Source organism: Pteronotus mesoamericanus, unplaced genomic scaffold, assembly GCF_021234165.1.
Source record: "Pteronotus mesoamericanus isolate MK-2021 breed Mesoamerican mustached bat unplaced genomic scaffold, CSHL_Meso_final contig_74, whole genome shotgun sequence".
NCBI classification, from domain to species: domain Eukaryota; kingdom Metazoa; phylum Chordata; class Mammalia; order Chiroptera; family Mormoopidae; genus Pteronotus; species Pteronotus mesoamericanus.
The window spans coordinates 13,338,424-13,356,933 of NW_026555247.1; the positions used below are offsets into that span (position 1 = coordinate 13,338,424).

General features: G+C 35.4%; 1 protein-coding gene across 1 annotated transcript in view; it reads left to right on the forward strand.

Moving 5' to 3' along the window:
- The first annotated feature begins 6,691 nt into the window (after positions 1-6,691).
- The window catches only part of DSG4 (desmoglein 4), a 50,061-nt gene continuing 38,242 nt past the window's right edge, over positions 6,692-18,510 (forward strand). Inside the window, exon 1 of the mRNA XM_054583810.1 lies at positions 6,692-6,768. Coding sequence (XP_054439785.1) covers positions 6,692-6,768 — 77 coding nt within the window. The remainder of the gene's footprint in view (positions 6,769-18,510) is intronic.

The following is an 18,510-nucleotide window of genomic DNA, read 5'->3' on the forward strand; positions in this document are numbered from 1 at the left end:
AAATATCTGGTTACATAGCTAAGTCCAAGCTACCAAGCACTCCTACCTTATTAATCACACTAAGTAAAATAAACCTCAAATTAGAAAATATTTCCTGGGAGAGAAATTCCATAAGAGAGTAACAACAGTATAAGATCCATTTGGGGTGAACAGGCAACATCTGCGCCTGAATCTTAAGATGGGGCTGCAGCTAAAACTTTTATGGAGTCAAGACTTGTCTGCTTCCTGTTTGTGTTCAGTGAGATGTAATATTAACTCATATTGACTACTGGTGAGATTGCAGGATATCACACTCATTTTCTCCTTTCGTTGTGGCTCTGACTTAATAAAAGAAAACCTGCCAAGTGTACTTTTCACATTGAAACAGGTAATAACTGACATGTTTATCCTCACCAGTGGTAGATGACCTTCCACAAAAGCAGAAGGAAACTGCACTGTACTTTCAGACTGTGTTTTTAACAAGTGTTATTTATTTATATTCAGCTTCTTTATTTTGCATCTCCTAAGTTAGAATAATTTAATTAAGCTGAGTTGTATGATTAAGCTTCAGGGGAAATTTTTAAACGGGATCTGGAAAACATTTTTAGAACATGTATAATGTTAATAGGAAAACATAGAGTTGTTCAGTAAATAATATAGTACTATTAGTTTGAATTGAGTTTAGTACTTTTCAACAACCCTCTACTGCTATTTTGAAGTTAACAGCTAGGAACTTTTAACGAGTTGATGACATTGGGTCAACACAAATGAAATCATACAAGGTGACCCCACTTATTTATTCTACCCCACTTGCAACGGAATTTTCTCACTAGCATACATTTTACATTCCTGATTTGATTTCTCAGTACATTCTTGGCTTATACATGCCCCAATTTACAAATTACAAATTATATCCTATGATATATTTTTCTACCTTCAAAATTTAGTGATATAGTATTTATAATATGACATTTCTATGTGTTTGATATATAGCGTTACCTGCTTAAATGTCTGCAAATAGAATCAAAGCATTCTTAGCCAGAGGTAAATTTATCATTGCATGATAGAGGAATATTTTTCTTTTTTCTACCTCAGTATTAATATGAGCCCACTAAAGTAAAATTAGCTATGACAAAAATCTTCTAAGGATTATTACCCCCAATTACTCAAATTTCTAGGGTCTTACAAGATCAAAGAATATTCAACTTCCAATCCTTGTTAAAGGAGACTAGGGAATGAATTATTTTACCTAGAGCTATTTTGCTCTATGTTATATAGCAGATGATGTCAATATTTTCAAAAGCACAATACACATCTTATTTTAACGCTGTAGCCGACACAAAATTGTAATGTTCTGTTGCATGCCAAAATGCAGAGGTCTAAATAAAGTCATTCACAGGGAGTCATTCTTTTACTTCTTTCTCCCATTTGGGGCTTCCATTAGTGATGGGTATTTTTTCCAGAAATAAAGTCAAGAATATTTATTGAAATATACTTTGGTATGATTATGTCCAGGAGTTTGATGACATAAAATCATTATTAATTAATTATTAGTTAATTAAAGGGAGTGATATCTGACCACAAGTATCTTTCTTGTCACTGTTATATGATGTATCATCAAAAGTCTTCTTGAGACTCTTGATATCTACCAGATATGTTTTTTATGTTGTCTAACAAATGCCATAATGACTATCTTTAATAACTGTTGATATTAAAATCTATTAGTTACATAAAACCATGGAACATACAAGAAAAAAATAGCAGAATTATCCATTTTTCTAGGAAGATACTTTCAATTTAAATGTTTTTTGTTTTGGGTTTTTTTCTTGAGGGTTACACACTAATAGTCTAATTTTTTTATTCCTATATTTTAAAAGTACCTTTTAAGACATCAACCATTTAACATACACTTGAATGCGTGTTATTTTTCAATGAACAGCTTTTAGGGAAATTTTAATTCTTCCCTTTAGACATTTACTCTAATTAACAGACCATAGGTTGTTCAATATAACTGAGAAAAGACATAATTTTATAAGTGAATAGTTATCATTCAAATTCACAGTCAAGCTGAATCTTAGAGATTCAACAAAAGAGAAGAAATAATGACCTAAATGATATGTGTGCATAATTCAAAACAGTGTTTAATGTTTATACAGCATCTGCCTTCTAAAGAGGTAGTCCTTGGGGACAAAAGTTAATGCATTATAGATACTTAATTTATTATTTAATATCAACCAAAACACCTTTTTGAGCTGATTTTTACACTGACTTCCAAATATATCCGTTTCATGTTATTAACCTCTATTTATGTTGCCTGATCTAACTGTATTTGCCTTGAAAAACTTACAGAAAAAAAAAGTATATATTTAGGGTTATGTATAGGCCTTCATCAGAATATTTGTTTTATTTTTATGTATAAAGTTTTTAGCCTCATAATCTTCATTCCATGTAATGTTCTGACAGAATTTTAATTATATAACTTCAGAAATTACATATTCGCTCTCACTGGATATTTTTAATTATATACAAAATTCATTTCTGATTTTATATCATCATTTGAGTGTCAGCCAGGCTATGACATATATGACACACTTGGACTTTAGTAGGAGTTTAAAGGCATTATAATCATTGGCTAAAATGGCCATGGCTATTTGGGAAAGACATTAGAAGCCCAAAACAAACTTTTAAAAGGATTGCCACATTTTCTCATGCCTATTGAATAAATTCCAACCTTTTTTGAGATTTTTAGTATTGTTAAGGCCTACTTCATATAGCCCTGGAATATACCAGTCCACATAGATTACTAGTAGCCATTTAATACAATCTGTCTTCCAGGTCTAGATTTTTCAGTTTATGTTGGGACAAAAGTATGAATGAATCAACCTGTTAGCCATCAAATAATTTTAAAACAGTAATCTATTTTTTGCTCACAGTCCCTCCATTTAGTTATGTTAGGATTACTAAACACATTATCACCAAGCTATACTTAGTCTAACTTACCTTTCTTTTGCCATTTTACAAGTAATTTTAAACTCTAACAGTCACTTTTGATAATGCTTAAAACAAGATGCTTTCCTTCAAATTTCAATATAGAAGTTCATAGATTATTTGGGTGCTATTTCTTGCTTGGTCATCTTTGGTTGTTTTAAGTTGGTTTGTAATTTCCAAAGAGTTAGGTTTACAGCAATAAAATGACTAATATTACTTTTATTATCTTTTCTGAATTGGAAGGGGGCTGGGTAATTAGAGATGAACAAATCTAGTTATTACTTTCAGCCTATATAAGGGCATAAGTTTTTTTTTAAATACACTGTTAAAATTTATTTTCACTTTATATCTCCGATTTTTGTTCCTGTTCACTGGGGAGCCTACGCTCCAGAGTGCAGCTCAGTGACGTCAGAGCATGGCCATGGGCAGCCCCGCACAGAGGAGTTAAGGATACATATTAATAATTGTGTTTTTCACTTTTCCCTAATACCATTAACATCTTTATGCTTTTACCTTTCTCTCTATGCTCTTCTAATTTCTTTACTTTTGCTTACACAAGCATTTTATTTCTTTTAAAATGATACCCTTTCATCTTTGTTGAGTGCATCTCTTCTTTGCTCTCCAATGCCACTTTTTGGACTGTTACCACCTTCAACTTGCACAAGACCTTACCCTTTCAAGACAAGTGTGATCTGTTTACATCGCCTTCCCTCTCTGGGTTCTCCAGGTACTATTAACTGACCTCTTTCTTACTAATGTCTCCATCCTTACTGAAGGCTCATATTCTGGCCCACAGTCTTCTGTGACTTCTCTAATTCCTGAGGGTGTTCACAGTGACTTAAATGACCGCATGGGTGAGGCCCTTGACACCCCAGATTCTGTTCCCAGGCCCCCATTCTCCCTACGCCACCTCTTCCTGGTCATAATCAGCATGGCAGTACCTTGGATGCCTCTTTTACTTCCTCCTCATCCTTCCAGCTCACTTGTTTGAGTACTCCAATGGTTGCAGGTCCTCCCCTTCATCAAAACTTCCGTTTGCTTGGGACTCCCACCACTTTCTCACTATAGTTAGTTTAGCTTCCCTCTTTCTCTAATCAAGCTTTAAGAATCCAACTCTAGTCACCTCTTGGTGAATACCTTCAACCTCCTTGCCTTGCTATCCCACTTACATATCCCAAATCTTTCACCCTCCATTTCTGTCTATACACAAACGGCTTAAACAGATGATGCAAGTGAACTGACTTTTTAATTTTAAATATTCAGACTTAAATCATAGAGTAACATCTACTGCTTTTTTACAATCCTGATAGACTTCTTTGATAGATTCTTTGATAAACTTCCCATCTCAAATTTAATAAGACTAAATACTATTCCACACCTTGTTGGCCCTCAAACCTCCCACACTACCTCTTTCCTTTCCATTCCTGGTTGGTGATCTAAGCCTATTGTTCACTGAGAAAACAAGTCATCAATCTTGAATCCACTCATCTTCCTCCGCCAAACCGACATATCCAGCTGCATGTGCAACCATTTGCTCCCCTTGTCTATTACAATAGAGTTACTGTCCTACTCGTACAAAAAAGACAATCTCCATTTGTGCTCAAGGATTTGCTCCTTCTTAATAGCCTTTTTGCTATGCTCTCTCTCTCTCTTTCCCCTGAGCATTTCTATCAGCACCCTTCCTTGTACCCTCTACATCACTTTTTATTTGTTTACCAAAACTTCATTTTTAAAAATTTTTTAATAACCACATAAAACATTTAGTAATACCTTTTTATCCCAATATAATTCAAAACATTTTTTAATTTAATTTTATTGTTGTTCTATTACAGTTGTCCCAATTTTCCCCCATGGGTCTCCACTACCCTACCCACCCCCCCTCTCACAGTCAACCCACACCCTGTTTCTATGTGGGTCACTTATTCATGTTCCTTGACTAGACCATTCAAATCTCTTAAGACTCATGTATATAAACTTTTTTTCTTTCTCATGACCCATCAGACTTCAGTCCTCACCCATCAGTCCATCAGCGTGGCCCTTGTCACCTGGCAGGTGTGGCTCAGGTGCTTGGAGCATCATTCTATACACCAAAGTGTTAATGAGTTTGATGTCCAGTCAGAGCACATTCCTGGTTTTGCGTTCTATCCCCAGTGAGAGTGCCCACAAGAGGCAACAGATTGATATTTTTCTTTCACATTGATGTTCACAATGTGATGTTTCTTTCACATTGATGTTTCTCTCTTCCCTCCTTCCCCTCTCTCTCTCAGAAAAAAAATCAATAAACATGTCTTTAAATGAGAATGAAATAAACCTTAATTTTTTTTTAAAGACTAGCCCTTGTCAAGTTTGTCTAAGATGTGTACATTGCCAAATACAAGGCCCACTTTTCTGACTTTGTCTTTCATAAATTCTGGGAAGAATCTGAAAAAAGAAACTATTCTATCTTCCTTGAAACACTTCTTTCTTGGCTTTTATAACACCATCCTCTCGGGATATTACTTACATTGTATTGGTCCCTTTTTTTTTTTTCTTTGTTTGTTCCTCATCTATTCAACTTTTAAATTGTGATGTTCCCCTAAGGTTTTGTCCCAAGACCTTCTTAATGCTTTTGTGTTTTTAAAAGACCCATCTACCTATAGTGCTGAAACTCTAAGAGGGAAGTCACAGAATCAAGATTAGTTAGGAAGCTATTGCAATAATCTAGGTGAGTGAGTGGTTGTTGATAACCTATCGTTAGCTTTATTAATGAGGGACTCCTACTACCTGGTTTGACCGTAACAAGTTGGTAGCAAAACAAGCAACAAAAATAAAACAAAAACCTTAGGCAGTTTAAGAAAGCAACATTTAAAAAAGAAATTGGGAAAAGGACCCTGAGCAGTAGACTACATTCAAATCTCATTATAAAATTTCTTGGGAAAACTCAAGTATAATAAATACAACCAGGGTATTAGATTAGTCAAAAGGTTTGAAAATCACACCAGTTTCTGAACACATGTTTGATAGATTGAGTTCAAATAAGACAAATTTCAGCTGACCCTAGGACTTTATTCTCTTAATCTTACAAAGCTTAAGTATGACAAACTTGGTGTATCCCAGTCTCTGGTATGCCTGTGTCCCAGTCATCTTCCCTCATACAAAACCTAGGACACGTCCTGACTCAAGAACATTCCCAGAACTGCTGAAAATGTCAATCTTCTATTCTTACCAAGGTTCATATCCGGTTGGACCCAAAATGTAATGTGTTACATTTTTCAAAGGAAAATATTTCACTGCATTTAAATTAGTAGATCTCCATTTCAAAATACAGTGGTACCTCAGTACTTGTCAATTTGTTCCAGAACTTATGGCGAGTGCCAGATTCGAGGAGTACTGAATGATGAAACATTTTCTCTTGCTAAGCAGCGTTGTGACTCATACAGTTTCTAGGAAGTGCAATGAGTCCCAAGCAAAAGCCAAGTGCTGAAACATTTTTTTCTTGGCAAAATGCAATGAGTAGAGGGTTCTGAAATCAGCAAGTACCCAGGTATGACTGTAAATGCCAGTGTCTGCTTGATAAATTATGGACTTGGGTTTCTCAGCTTCTTTTGATCACATCTTAGATTGGGTTCATCCAGAGGTAGACCCTGAGACAGATTTTGAGGGCAATCTAGAAGGGGAAGGTAGGTAAAGGAACTACTGGTAGGAACTGAGGAAAAGAAAAAGGGAAGGGAAAGCAGCTGATGAAATGCATGCAATCAGCCAGTTACCACCACGGGCCACCAACGAAGCTCAGCCCTCCTGGGGAAAACCCTGGGAACCAACGTAGGTTTACCCATGCACTGCAGAGTTAAATCATCCCAGAAATGAAGAAAGTGTATATTTAAACACAGCTACCACCAGTTAATCGTTAAGGGTTGTCCTTGGGGACAGGATTCCCTGTGCCTGCTATACAGGTGGGCAAAGTGGCTGTGGCACCAGTGAAGTAAAGCAGCACAAGCGTTGATCTGTTACCGCCGTTGGTATACTCTGTAGCCCTCTTTGGTAAAAATATGTTACAAGAAATCTCATAATTTTCTGATTTCACAGGTTTTTCTTGAACATTCTACTGTAAATAAGAATGGACATAAGCTAAAATATTGATAGATTAGATTTAAAAACCCAATGGTATGAAATAAGAAAGTCTTCAGGTCCCCCTTGTAATTAATGATGTACCTTTATGATATTGTGACATTTATGTTAATTAGATGCTTATATCCATAGAGTAGACATATAATCATCCTCCTATAATACATGACTTAGCTTTACTGTTACACATTTAGGAGTGACCTTAATAGATAATTGGTTTTGATGTCTATTTACTTCCAGAAGAAGTGCTATGAGTCAATTAAGTCATTATGTTTTGTAGACATAACCCGAACATTTTAATCACTCATTTCTAACTATCATGCTAATTCACTCAATCTCTAAGACATCTTCTTGCACCTAGCTTATTTATACAGGTACACCAAAAACTTCTTATCATTAGTTGGATATGGAAGTAATTAAATAAAAAAATTGAATTAATGTGTGATCCACAGAGGTCAGCACAGTGACAGGCAAAAACTCAATAATTACTCCCTAAATGTATGAATAAATGTCATACATTCACTACTTAGTTTTTCTAAAATTCATCCTTGCATTGACAGCCTGCGTGAGAATTGAGCCCCCAGATTACATCGTATTGCTTCTTAAATTCCCACTGTTCCCAATAAAACTTCTTTTTCTGAATTGTTCTTTGGCATAATGATACCTCTTTTCAATGTACAGAGCATGTTTAGAACAGTGTATAGAATATGTTCATTGTAAATATTCTTAGTAAATTTTGAATATTTTTCTTAATACAAAATATAAAAGACAAATAGGAAATATCATACTAATGGTACGATATTATAACCTTTCTCTATGAAATAGAGAAAGTAATGATGTTCGCTAACAAAGTTATGTTTAACATTTTACCAGTGATACAAAAGTCCATGGAAAAAGTTATAGAGATTTGAAAGAAAGAAACAAAACTACTATTATGGTTGTCAAATTAAATAATTGTACAGTTAAAGTCTAAAATAATCTTCAGAAATATCATTCAAATTAAAAATAAGGGTTTAGCTAAACAAATAAATGAGACAAACAAACAAACAAAAACTCATAGCCACGGACAACAGTACAGTGGTTACCAAAGGGAAAGAGGGGTGGGGCAGAGGTAGAAGTGGGTCAATGGGGTAAATATATGGTGACAAAGGGAGACTTGATTGCAGTAAGGAACACAGAGCGCAATATACAGATGATACATTATCGAATTATACACTTGGAACCTATATCATTTTATTAATGTGTCACCCCAATAAATTTAATAAAATTTGAAAAAATATGAGTTTACCAATATTGCTGAATGCAAAAATCAAAAACCAAAGCCAACTGTATTTCTATGTGGAAGAAAATAAATGTTAGAAACTACAATTAAAGAAAATATATAATTTAGAGGAGGGGGCGAAGGGGGAAAATCAGGAAAACAAAAGAAAATATATAGTTTAAAATAGTACTAAATTATAAGCCTAAGTAGTCTCTGTAAGGCCTTAATAGTAAAAAAATAAATAAAATAAAACTTTATTAAATAAAATCTAAAATACAAAAGGAGGTTCCTTGTTTGAATGTTCCAATACATAACTCAGAATTGAAATATTGACAATTCTTTCTAGTTTATTTTGAAATATTGTGCAATCCTAAACAAACTTCCAGTTTGCTGTGAAACGGTGATCCTATCAGGTATAGGAAATGCTATTGGCCAAGAAAAGCCAAAGTGCTCTAGAATTGAACAAAGTGAGAGAACTTGCTCTATCAGATATCAACTTAGTATAAAACTATGCAATTAAAACAGCATAGGACTAATGTAAGAATAGACAGCTAGACAAAAGGGAAAAGAGAGAACAAAATCAGATATGCACTTTTATGTACACTTTATTATTTTCAATATTATATGTCTTTATAATTTACTTGTATATTATTTATTTGATGCACACATTCAGATTTATTATAATTAGCAGTGCAAAAAGCATACTCTTTTCACTGAATGTGTCAGGATCCTAAGGCCCACATACAAAAAATACCAGTGAAATTTGATCCCGGGCCATTTACAAGATTTCTCTATACAGGGCTTAAAACTTAACTGTGAAGGGCAGTATTTTATGGGTGTATAAAGCTTTCTTAAATAAGACACAAGAACACTACCCATAATAGAAAAAAAATAAATAAACGTGACTATCTCAAAAATAAGAATTTCTATTCATTATATCAGTTTAAAAAGGTGAGCCATAAAATGTGGGAAAATATTTGCAATACATATGCCCAACAACACATAGATATGTATAACATAAAGAACTACAAACTATTTTTAAAGTAAACAATCTAATTAAAAATGGGAGGAAAAAACTTCAATATGCATTTAACAAATGAAAAAATCCAAACAGTCAATAACTATATGTAAAGATATCCAATCGAAAATAATCAGGGAAATCAATATGAGATACAAGTACCTAGACTGCAAATTGGCTAAAATTTAAAGCCTGACAATATTTTGAGGGTCAGTGTTGGTGAGCGAGAATGCAGGCTTGTCTCACGTTAAACTTCAAACCTACAGAACTGTAAGATCATGAATTTGTGTTGTTTTCAGTCACTAAGTTTGTAACAATTTGTTACCACAGCAATAAGGAACTAATAGATAGCAGGATTGTTTATAACAGCCTGCTCTATGTAAAAATGTCATCATTCTCAATTGCAATGACAGAAGTTAATTTCTCTTACATACCTATGACAGACCTATGACAGAAGTTAATTTCTCTTACATACAGTGTTTATAAATCAATAATAAAGACGTCAGTGACACAGTGGAGAAAAGAAAGTGTTTCTCATAAAAAGAAGCACAAATGGCCAAAATTCCTCCCCCATGAAGAGATGATAATCATATCATATTTTTTTCAAAGTCCACATTTACCTGTTGCTCCACATCTACCTGTTGCCATTTCTCCCTGAGCAACTCCTGAGGCTCGGGTTAATTTCCCTGCTTCAGTAGAAGCCTGCAATCTCAGAATTACCTGGAAAGTATGTTAAAAATGAATTTATTCTAAATTTCATTGCTAGAGATTCTGATTCAGCAAACCTGGGGTTAAGAATCTGCATTTTCTGCATACTGGATCATATTTTTGGTCCAAGAGGTCCAAGAAATATATTTTAAAAAGCACAGTCTAGCCATGGCCAGGTGGCTCAGTTAGTTGCAGCATCCATCCCCATACACCAAAAAAAATGGAGGGCTTGATCCCTGGTCAGGGCACACACCTAGGTTGTGAGTTCATCCCTGGCCCCGCCAGGTAGGTGAGGCATCCAACTGATGTTTCTCTTACACACTGATGTCTGTCTGTCTGTCTGTCTCTCTCTCTCCTCCCCTCCTCTCCGTTAAAATCAATAAAAACATATCCTCAGGTGAGGATTTAATTTAAAAACAAAACAAAACACTGCTTTTGACTTTCTTATTCCTGGATTTTCCCCCAAACGACCTCAGCCAGCCCATTCAGAGTCTGCTAGATGCATAACTAACAGCGTCAAAGGTAAATTATATACACATGACAGCTTTGCCAAAGAGGGAACCTGTCACTGCCATTGAAGCAGCCAAGGTGACATCTAAGTATCACACTGTGAAACTGCTGCCACTGGGGTCATGACCAGGAGTCAGGGGGCACAATAAGATGACAGTTGGGGGGATAAGTATGCAGCAAGTATGTAATAAGTGTGTAAGTAATACACTTTAATTAAAACAAAGCTAGGAGCCACGTGATTCTCTGCGCACTTATGTGAAAAACATCCCTCACTGAAGACATGAAGTCACAGAGAGAATCCACAAGACCCCTCTGTCAGGGTATATGATTTTATTTAGAGTGTAAATTAATAGCATCCTTATGGTATTAACATAACCCTATAGGAAACTGACATTTAATCTCTATGATTTCTAACACCCACTAAATAAGCTGGTTTGCTGGCATCTTGGTTGCTACACATAAATTGACATTAATGAGGGACAGGTTTTTTATCTTCAGTGTCATTATCTTAAGGTGAACAGTCAGGCAGTATTCACAGCAACAGCTCTAAGTAAACAAGCTTTGTTCACCTTTTGTTCATTTCCCGAGGCCCGTACCAATGAAAATCCTTTTGTCTGAGTCCGCTCTAATCTTACTTGCCTACTGCATTTGACAAACACAATTTAGGACCATAAATATTTTAAAATTTCCTTTTTTCTAATACCTCCTTTCAAGAAATAGATGCCTTTGCATTCTTAAATCCATCATTAACCCTAAACCATCATAATTTGGTGGAAAACTCTGCCCTAATCTCATTTTCATACTATTTAGTTTGTTTACATTACATGTCTTTTTTGCAGAAAGAATGTGTACCACAATGTGTTGAATTAACTGCCTTCTATGGCATTTAAAAAATATATGTGTTAGGGCACTTACTATGATTTCGATCAGTGTTTTTCAGCCTTTTTCATCTTTTGCTGCACATATAAACTAAATACTAAAATTCTGCAACATACCAAAAAATATATTTTTGGCTGATCTGACAGAAAAAATAGGTAGAATTTTGATTCATTCATACCAGACAGCTATCGTGTTGGTTGTCATCGTTTTTTTATTTAACAATCTAATATTAAAAAAGGTCAGTGTCCCTGACTAAATAGTCAGGTATTGCATGTTTTAAAAATTCTTGCTGCACATTGGTTGAAAATCACTGTTTTAGATGGATACACTGCAGAGAATGAAAATGTTCCACAACTTTGGAAGCAAGGTGATATAATATCACAGAAGCACACGAACAATAATTAAGTATCAAGAGCATCCCTGAAATTCAATGCACAAGTTCACATGAGCAAATGAGAGGCTACTGGTTTGAAATCAAACATAAATAGGACAAATATAAATAATAGGACAAAATTCTGCTTGTAGAGCCAACTATTAAGTTCAATAATTTGGTATACTACAAAATATGTAAAGGTTTATTTTTTTTAAAATAAGACTTCATTTATTTATTTTTAGACAGAGGGGGAAGGAGTGAGAAAGAGAGAAAGAAACTTCAATGTGTGGTTGCTTCTCCCGCTCCCCCTACCCAGGACCTGGCCCGCAACCCAGGCTTCTGGCCTGACTAGGAATCGAACCAGTGACCCTTTGGTTCACAGGGCGGCATTCAATCCACTGAGCCACACCAGCCAGGGCGGTTTATTATTTTTTTTTTAAGTATAACATTCAGCCATGAACTCTTTTCTATTTTGCCCTCATGTATTTAGCCAATATTAAAAAGTGGCTTGGTATTTATGTAAGTTTACTATAAGTCAGGAGGTAGAATTCTTTCTCTATCTTCAGCACTAATAAACTGTACCAATACCTGTACGTCCAACATGCATAGGAGAGAAGTTAGAGAGAAGGGATTGGATTAGATAATCTCTAGGGTATCCTCAAGCATTAATATTTCATGCTCTGTTTCTGTGATGGCTGGTACCCCACAGGAGAAATGGAAGTAGCTGCTATATAAGTGTCTAAGCTCAAAACCAAGATCAAAATTTTCTTTGAAGGTTTTCATTGAAATCCTTTGGGGATTCTACTTTGAGATCATCCCCCTCAACTCTCTCAAGTAATAGGTACAAATGAGGTACCAGGGCATCAAGGGTCTACTTCTCAGTTATTGCAGATTCTTCACAACTGCCCCTGATAATACTCTCCAGATTCAAATTCTAGGGACTATTGAAACCAGGAGTCACAAATGGAGAAATCTGCACGAATCACCTAAATAATCTAGTACCTGTTCCTATTGCTTTTTATTTTCTGTGAAACTCATCTTATGAATTGCATCTCAGGTAGATTAAAAATTTTATATTTCAGGAGAAACCAACTAATCATAGTATAAAGGGTGAAAACCATTGTAAAATATCTCCATCAAATGCAGCAAATGAAGAACATAATTTTCTCCTTGTGAAAAACAATAGCACACAAGTATTTAGACCTGTTTCATTAATTCTCTTAGGCAAATTATTCTAATTCAACATTAACTGAAATAAAACAAAAATGGTTTTCTTTACCTGACTAAATAATGGTCAACTTTCTGTACAATGTATCTTAGTATAGTACACCATTGTAGGTTGCCTCAGGACCTGCTTGGAAGTAGTTCTGGGAATAAAACCATCATGAGAGTTACTGACTTCTCCCAGATCCTTTGGTTCCTTCTTAAGTTCTGAATGACCCATTGCTTAAGGCCATAAATCCACTACAGAATCCCTGTTGCATTCTCCTACTCTCTACTGTTCTGCAGTGACTCCCATTGCAATCAAAGGTCTCCCACCTTTATTTCTGCTGGATGGCCCAGAGCATAGTACTAGAAGCAGTGAAGCGTCCATATACTCTCTCATATCCCCCTTTAGATGCAGACGCCAAAAAGAATTTTATGTACTCGGGCCATGATAAACCCAGTGGCACATAGAAAGAGGCCATCGGCCATGTATTTTTTTTAAACCTTTTATTTGAGATACTGTGTCTTCTCCTCCTGTGTTTCTATAATTCAAACCTAGGCACATTAAATTTCCACAAGACACAAACCATCTCCATAGCTGTTTGTGATATGTTTCTAGAGACAGAAATACACACAGTTGGCCAAGGAATATGGCTAACTCATTGGTCCAGTGCATACTCTTATAGTCCTTCTTTATTCCAAAATAAGTCAACGGCTTTGCAGAAAAATAAAAACAAAGGCCACAATGCAGTTATAGCCAATAAAAAGGTCTTGGCAGTTTGGACAGGAGGGAATGACTTCACACCACCCTGTCTCTTGGAAATAATCTCAAGCAGCAACACCACTCATTCTCCTCACACACACAAAAACAACAGGAAAATGCTGCCATACCCCAAAAGACTGAAACTCACTGGCACTATTGATAGAGGGTATATCTCAGGAATAAAAATAATTTTATGCTCTTCTGACCTCGTTATAAAAGAAACATTTTCTATGGTAGATATAATTGTCACATTTCAAAAAAAACTCTGAGCAAAATTTCATGACAATGAAAAATGATAAAAGCTCAGTTGGATATAAAACAGTTACCAGAAAATGTATAATGTTTATTTACTCAAGCATAGCTCTCCATAACTCTTGGTTTAAAGACCTATCAAATGAAATAGTGGGTTAATAAACCATCTGGTGAATGTATGTCTATTAGCATTCTAGACAATCTAAAGAAAGACCTAAAGATATATTTTAAAACATATACATGCTTTATCTGTTCAGCTTAGATATTTTTAAATTAGGCAGATATCCTCAAATATATAAGATCTGGTTTGAGCATATATATCCAAATACTACTTTTTTGTAACAATTCACTGCTTCCCATTGCTTATATATAATTTCCTGCTCTCTCATAAATATCTCAACATATAATTCATTTTTTTTTATTTTAAGATACTCTGCCAGCCCTCTAATTGCCTTGACTCTTTCCTATGCTCCCAAAAATGCTAAACTCAGGTTCTCAAGACACTAAGTGCTATTTGGAATACATTCCATTACTAGAAATAGAGCCTGCCTTGTTTCTGAATTGTAATGATGGGGGAATGAAGACAAGATACAGCCTCCTTTTAGAATACTCCAACCAACCCATATTAGCAATTAGAGAACATTTAACTATATTTTCTTTTTATGTTAGTGGACGTTGCTGCCAGCCTGTAATTTTTTTTTCATGAGGAAACTATATCCTATTCTAAACCCATACTAATAAAGAGCAAGTGAGAAATAAAAAGGGACATAATTTTCAGAAATATCCAGATGCTGCTCTGATTTTTCTCCCTTACACTCTGAGATTTCTAATTTCAGTTTCTTCTTAAGAAATATTTATGAAGGTTTAAAAAGTGTCTCCATGGTGTCTGTTTTTTATCTGTGAAACGCCACGAGGAGTGAGCAAACTCTGTACGTGGTTAACCTGAAACATTTTAGTTAATGTTATATCATATGGGTTCAACTGTATATTCAGGAAAAAAATGTGCTAAAACAAACATGCTAGTGAAATCAGAGTTCTTTTGTCGTAACCTCATTTTTTTCAGAACATTTTTAAAATTAAAGAATGCCATTCTATTAAGATGTCTTAAGGAGAAAAGCAGGAATCACCTGAATTAGATGAGAGTTCCATTATTGTATCTTTCTCCCTACATCATACTCACCTTTTCACAATGCCCTTTGCTCAAAGAGTCATTCCTTGAAGCTGGTTTGGTAGTGGATATGTGTGTGTGTTGTCTGTATGTGTAATTTAGCTTTTACAATGTTGGCAGTGAGAAGAAGCCTACTAATTTTATTCAGCATGATGATAGGCCCTAACATTTTAATTATTTTTCATGTTGTGAGTAATTTATTATTCATTGGGTATCTTCCCTGTAAATCTCGTCTTCACTCTGTAAGATTTTTCTTTGGTGTCCAACAAAGGGTTTCATTGCAATAAGAATCAAGGTGTGTCTACGTTCTTACCCAGAACCCAAACAATGCCAGCCTTCCAGACCAGCCCAGGAGTTTGGGGTGGGGAAACAGAGTCATTATAGAAAATCTTCAGTCCTCTGTCTGGAGAGAAACAGAGTTAGCATCCATGCCTTCCTAAAAGGGCATCTCAAAGCACCTCTTGCTGCAGAGCTGAATTCAGGACCCAGAGGACTAGAACTAAAATCAAATCTCACTAGGGTTTGTGTACAAGAGCAACCCGAAGGAATGGATTGGCTCCTTTTCAGGAACATTTACCTTTTGATCATTTTTATGGTAAGTAGAATTGGAAGGCCTGGGGAGAAAATGCAGCCTTAAAGCCTTGTCTCTGTCACTTGATGAACTTTCTACAGGGGATTTAATCCATTTGTAAACCCCATCCTGCCAGGCAGTTTTCTGAGTTCAGCTTCTGGTGATTTCCAAGGACTCTCCATACTCAAGGGACTTAATAGAGAAGTGGGGGAGACTCTGGCTGAATTAGACTTAAATAGCATCAGAGACATAATCTAATTCAGATTAAATGCTAGGACAATTCTAAAATTTATAATCAGAAATAAAATAATATTTCTATTTTATTAACTATATTTCTTATACTTAATCAGACTGATAGCTATCAAAATTCCTGGTGCATATTAGTTCTAAATTTGTAGGGAAGTAAAGCCGATCAAGTCCATTTCTTTTAAGCAGTTTTATCCCTGTCAGTTTCTTTCAGGGTGGAGGAATGTTAGCTTGGTCAAAATTACATTGCAACTAATTGTGAAATATTGAAATCATATGAAAAAATTTTCTGGTCAGAAAAGGCAAAAGAAAAATGAAGAAAACCAAGCCATCTCTACACTCCAGGAAGGAAACATTTAGATGATTTATTTCTTTAAAGTAAACATGATGTTTTGTATATTATATTACTTTCCTCCAACCTCTGGTGCCCAAGGCATAAAATGCTTTCTAGTTGGGCATTTTGCATGCCAGGTGTCCTATCCTTAAAAGAGATAGTAAGGCAGCTCCTAATGCCAGGTCCTTGGAGGAACAAAGGTCAGCTTGATCAATGCACCAAGCGATTGCCAATTCAACTAGAAAAGTCTATTTAAAGAATCAATTAAACTGTTATATTAGATTAGATTTAAGTCTATTAATGGGCAAATGACAGAATAATTCAATAAAAACAGTTAAGAAAAAAATAAGTAGAAAGAGAAGAGTGAATTATTAGGAAATTGTACACATTTTTTCAAAACAAATAAAGGTAAATAGACTATAGATGGCTGCACCTCAGCCTCCCAGAAATGTCCGCAGTGGTGCTATGACATAAATTTGGGAAATGATTTCTATCCTATTATTAGGGTGACAATATGCATGATGCACCTGCGCACCAGTTCTAAAGCCTTTTAGAGGACAGCTAAAGATGGACAGATATGGGAATACACCATGTCCAGTTGGTCTAGCAGGTACCATTCTTCTAGAGTTCACATCTATGAACTTCAAAAACAGCATAGGAGCCTAGCCCTGTCAAAGGGCACACAGCCCAAGCTTGGAAGGAACCGTAGTAGAACATTCCATTCTCTGAGCTTGGGAGACATTATTAAACAAGATCATTATTGAGAAATATTTGCAAACCAAAAGAGTCCAAATAGAAGTGCAATGCCTTATTACAATGATCAAAATGTACTTACATTACTAAAGAAAGAGGGAGGAATTTGATTCAATCTTGAATAGAAATCAAGAAAATCAGTGTAGAGCACCTACTAGACTTCTATGGGGTACCTTCATGCTTTGACTCAGGTAAACCTTTAGTTTTCTGTAAGGAAAAAGGATTGGATGCATCAAGATTTTTGAGGTAACTTCTGGGCACTAAATTTTGCTTCCTATTCTTCTCCACACAGGTACATTTCATGACAATGTTATTTAATCAAAGAGTGGATTTTCTTCTCTTTAATCTGGAAAGAGAATTATATTACAGATACTTAGAATCTCTTTTTGGTTGTATTGATTTATTATCCTTCATAATTTTAGTGTTGCGATACTTAATGTCTCCCCAAAGATACTAAAGTAAAAAATACTAAAGTGAAGTGTTTTACATCTCGTGGTAATTATGATAGACTTAAGTTCTTTTCATATTTCTAATAGGTCTTTTAAGATAACCAATGATTTTTGCAATTAGGAAGTAGAAACTTCTAGCATGTCTCAAGGTCAGGAGAAATGCAGAAATGTTTAAGGAGAATCAATATACTAATGTGGATGTGGTCAAAAATGGGCTCTCCTGCTTGTCTTTCATTTCTTGAACTTCAACCCTGCCCCTTTTTCATTAAATAAATGAAAGGCTCTCTGGGGCATCATTGCAGTTCACACCAATAAGGGTGTGGCAGCTTCTCAGAGACTTACGGCTACTCTGTGTCATTTATGCTTTAACCACAAAGAGTACTTTAAATAAGGTTTTGACTGACTTAACCTATAAAAGCTCTCCAAACTCTAAGCGGCAATAGGCATTTCATTTTATCATGTGAGTCCTTCAGCATTTCCTTCCTAACGATGTTCTTCATGTTCTTCTGCTGTAAAACACATCGGGCTGGTGAGGTAGAGTCAACACTAAACCAAGCCTTAGAAGCCCCAGACTTCAGTCACAGATTCCCTTCAAGGGGCTGCGTAACTTTGGCTAAGGCACCCAACTCCTCTGGGCCGCACTGTGCCCCTGGGAGAATGAGTGGGCAGACGTAATGTCACTAAGTTTCTTCCAGTGCAGAAACTCAGATTCTATGAAACAGGTAGCATAGAAGTTCATGTCTGACTCCCAAATATTATTTTCATAACTTTGGTTGGAGAATCTAAATATTTTGGTAATGCTATGGAGTATAAAAGTTTTGCTAGGAAGGAATCACTTAAGGCAAAACAGCTATTAGCTGTCAGAGGCTTATATTTTATTGAGTTGATAAGATCATAAAAAACAGCCATGTAGCTTTTATCAGATAAGGTTTTTTTTTGTGCACATAT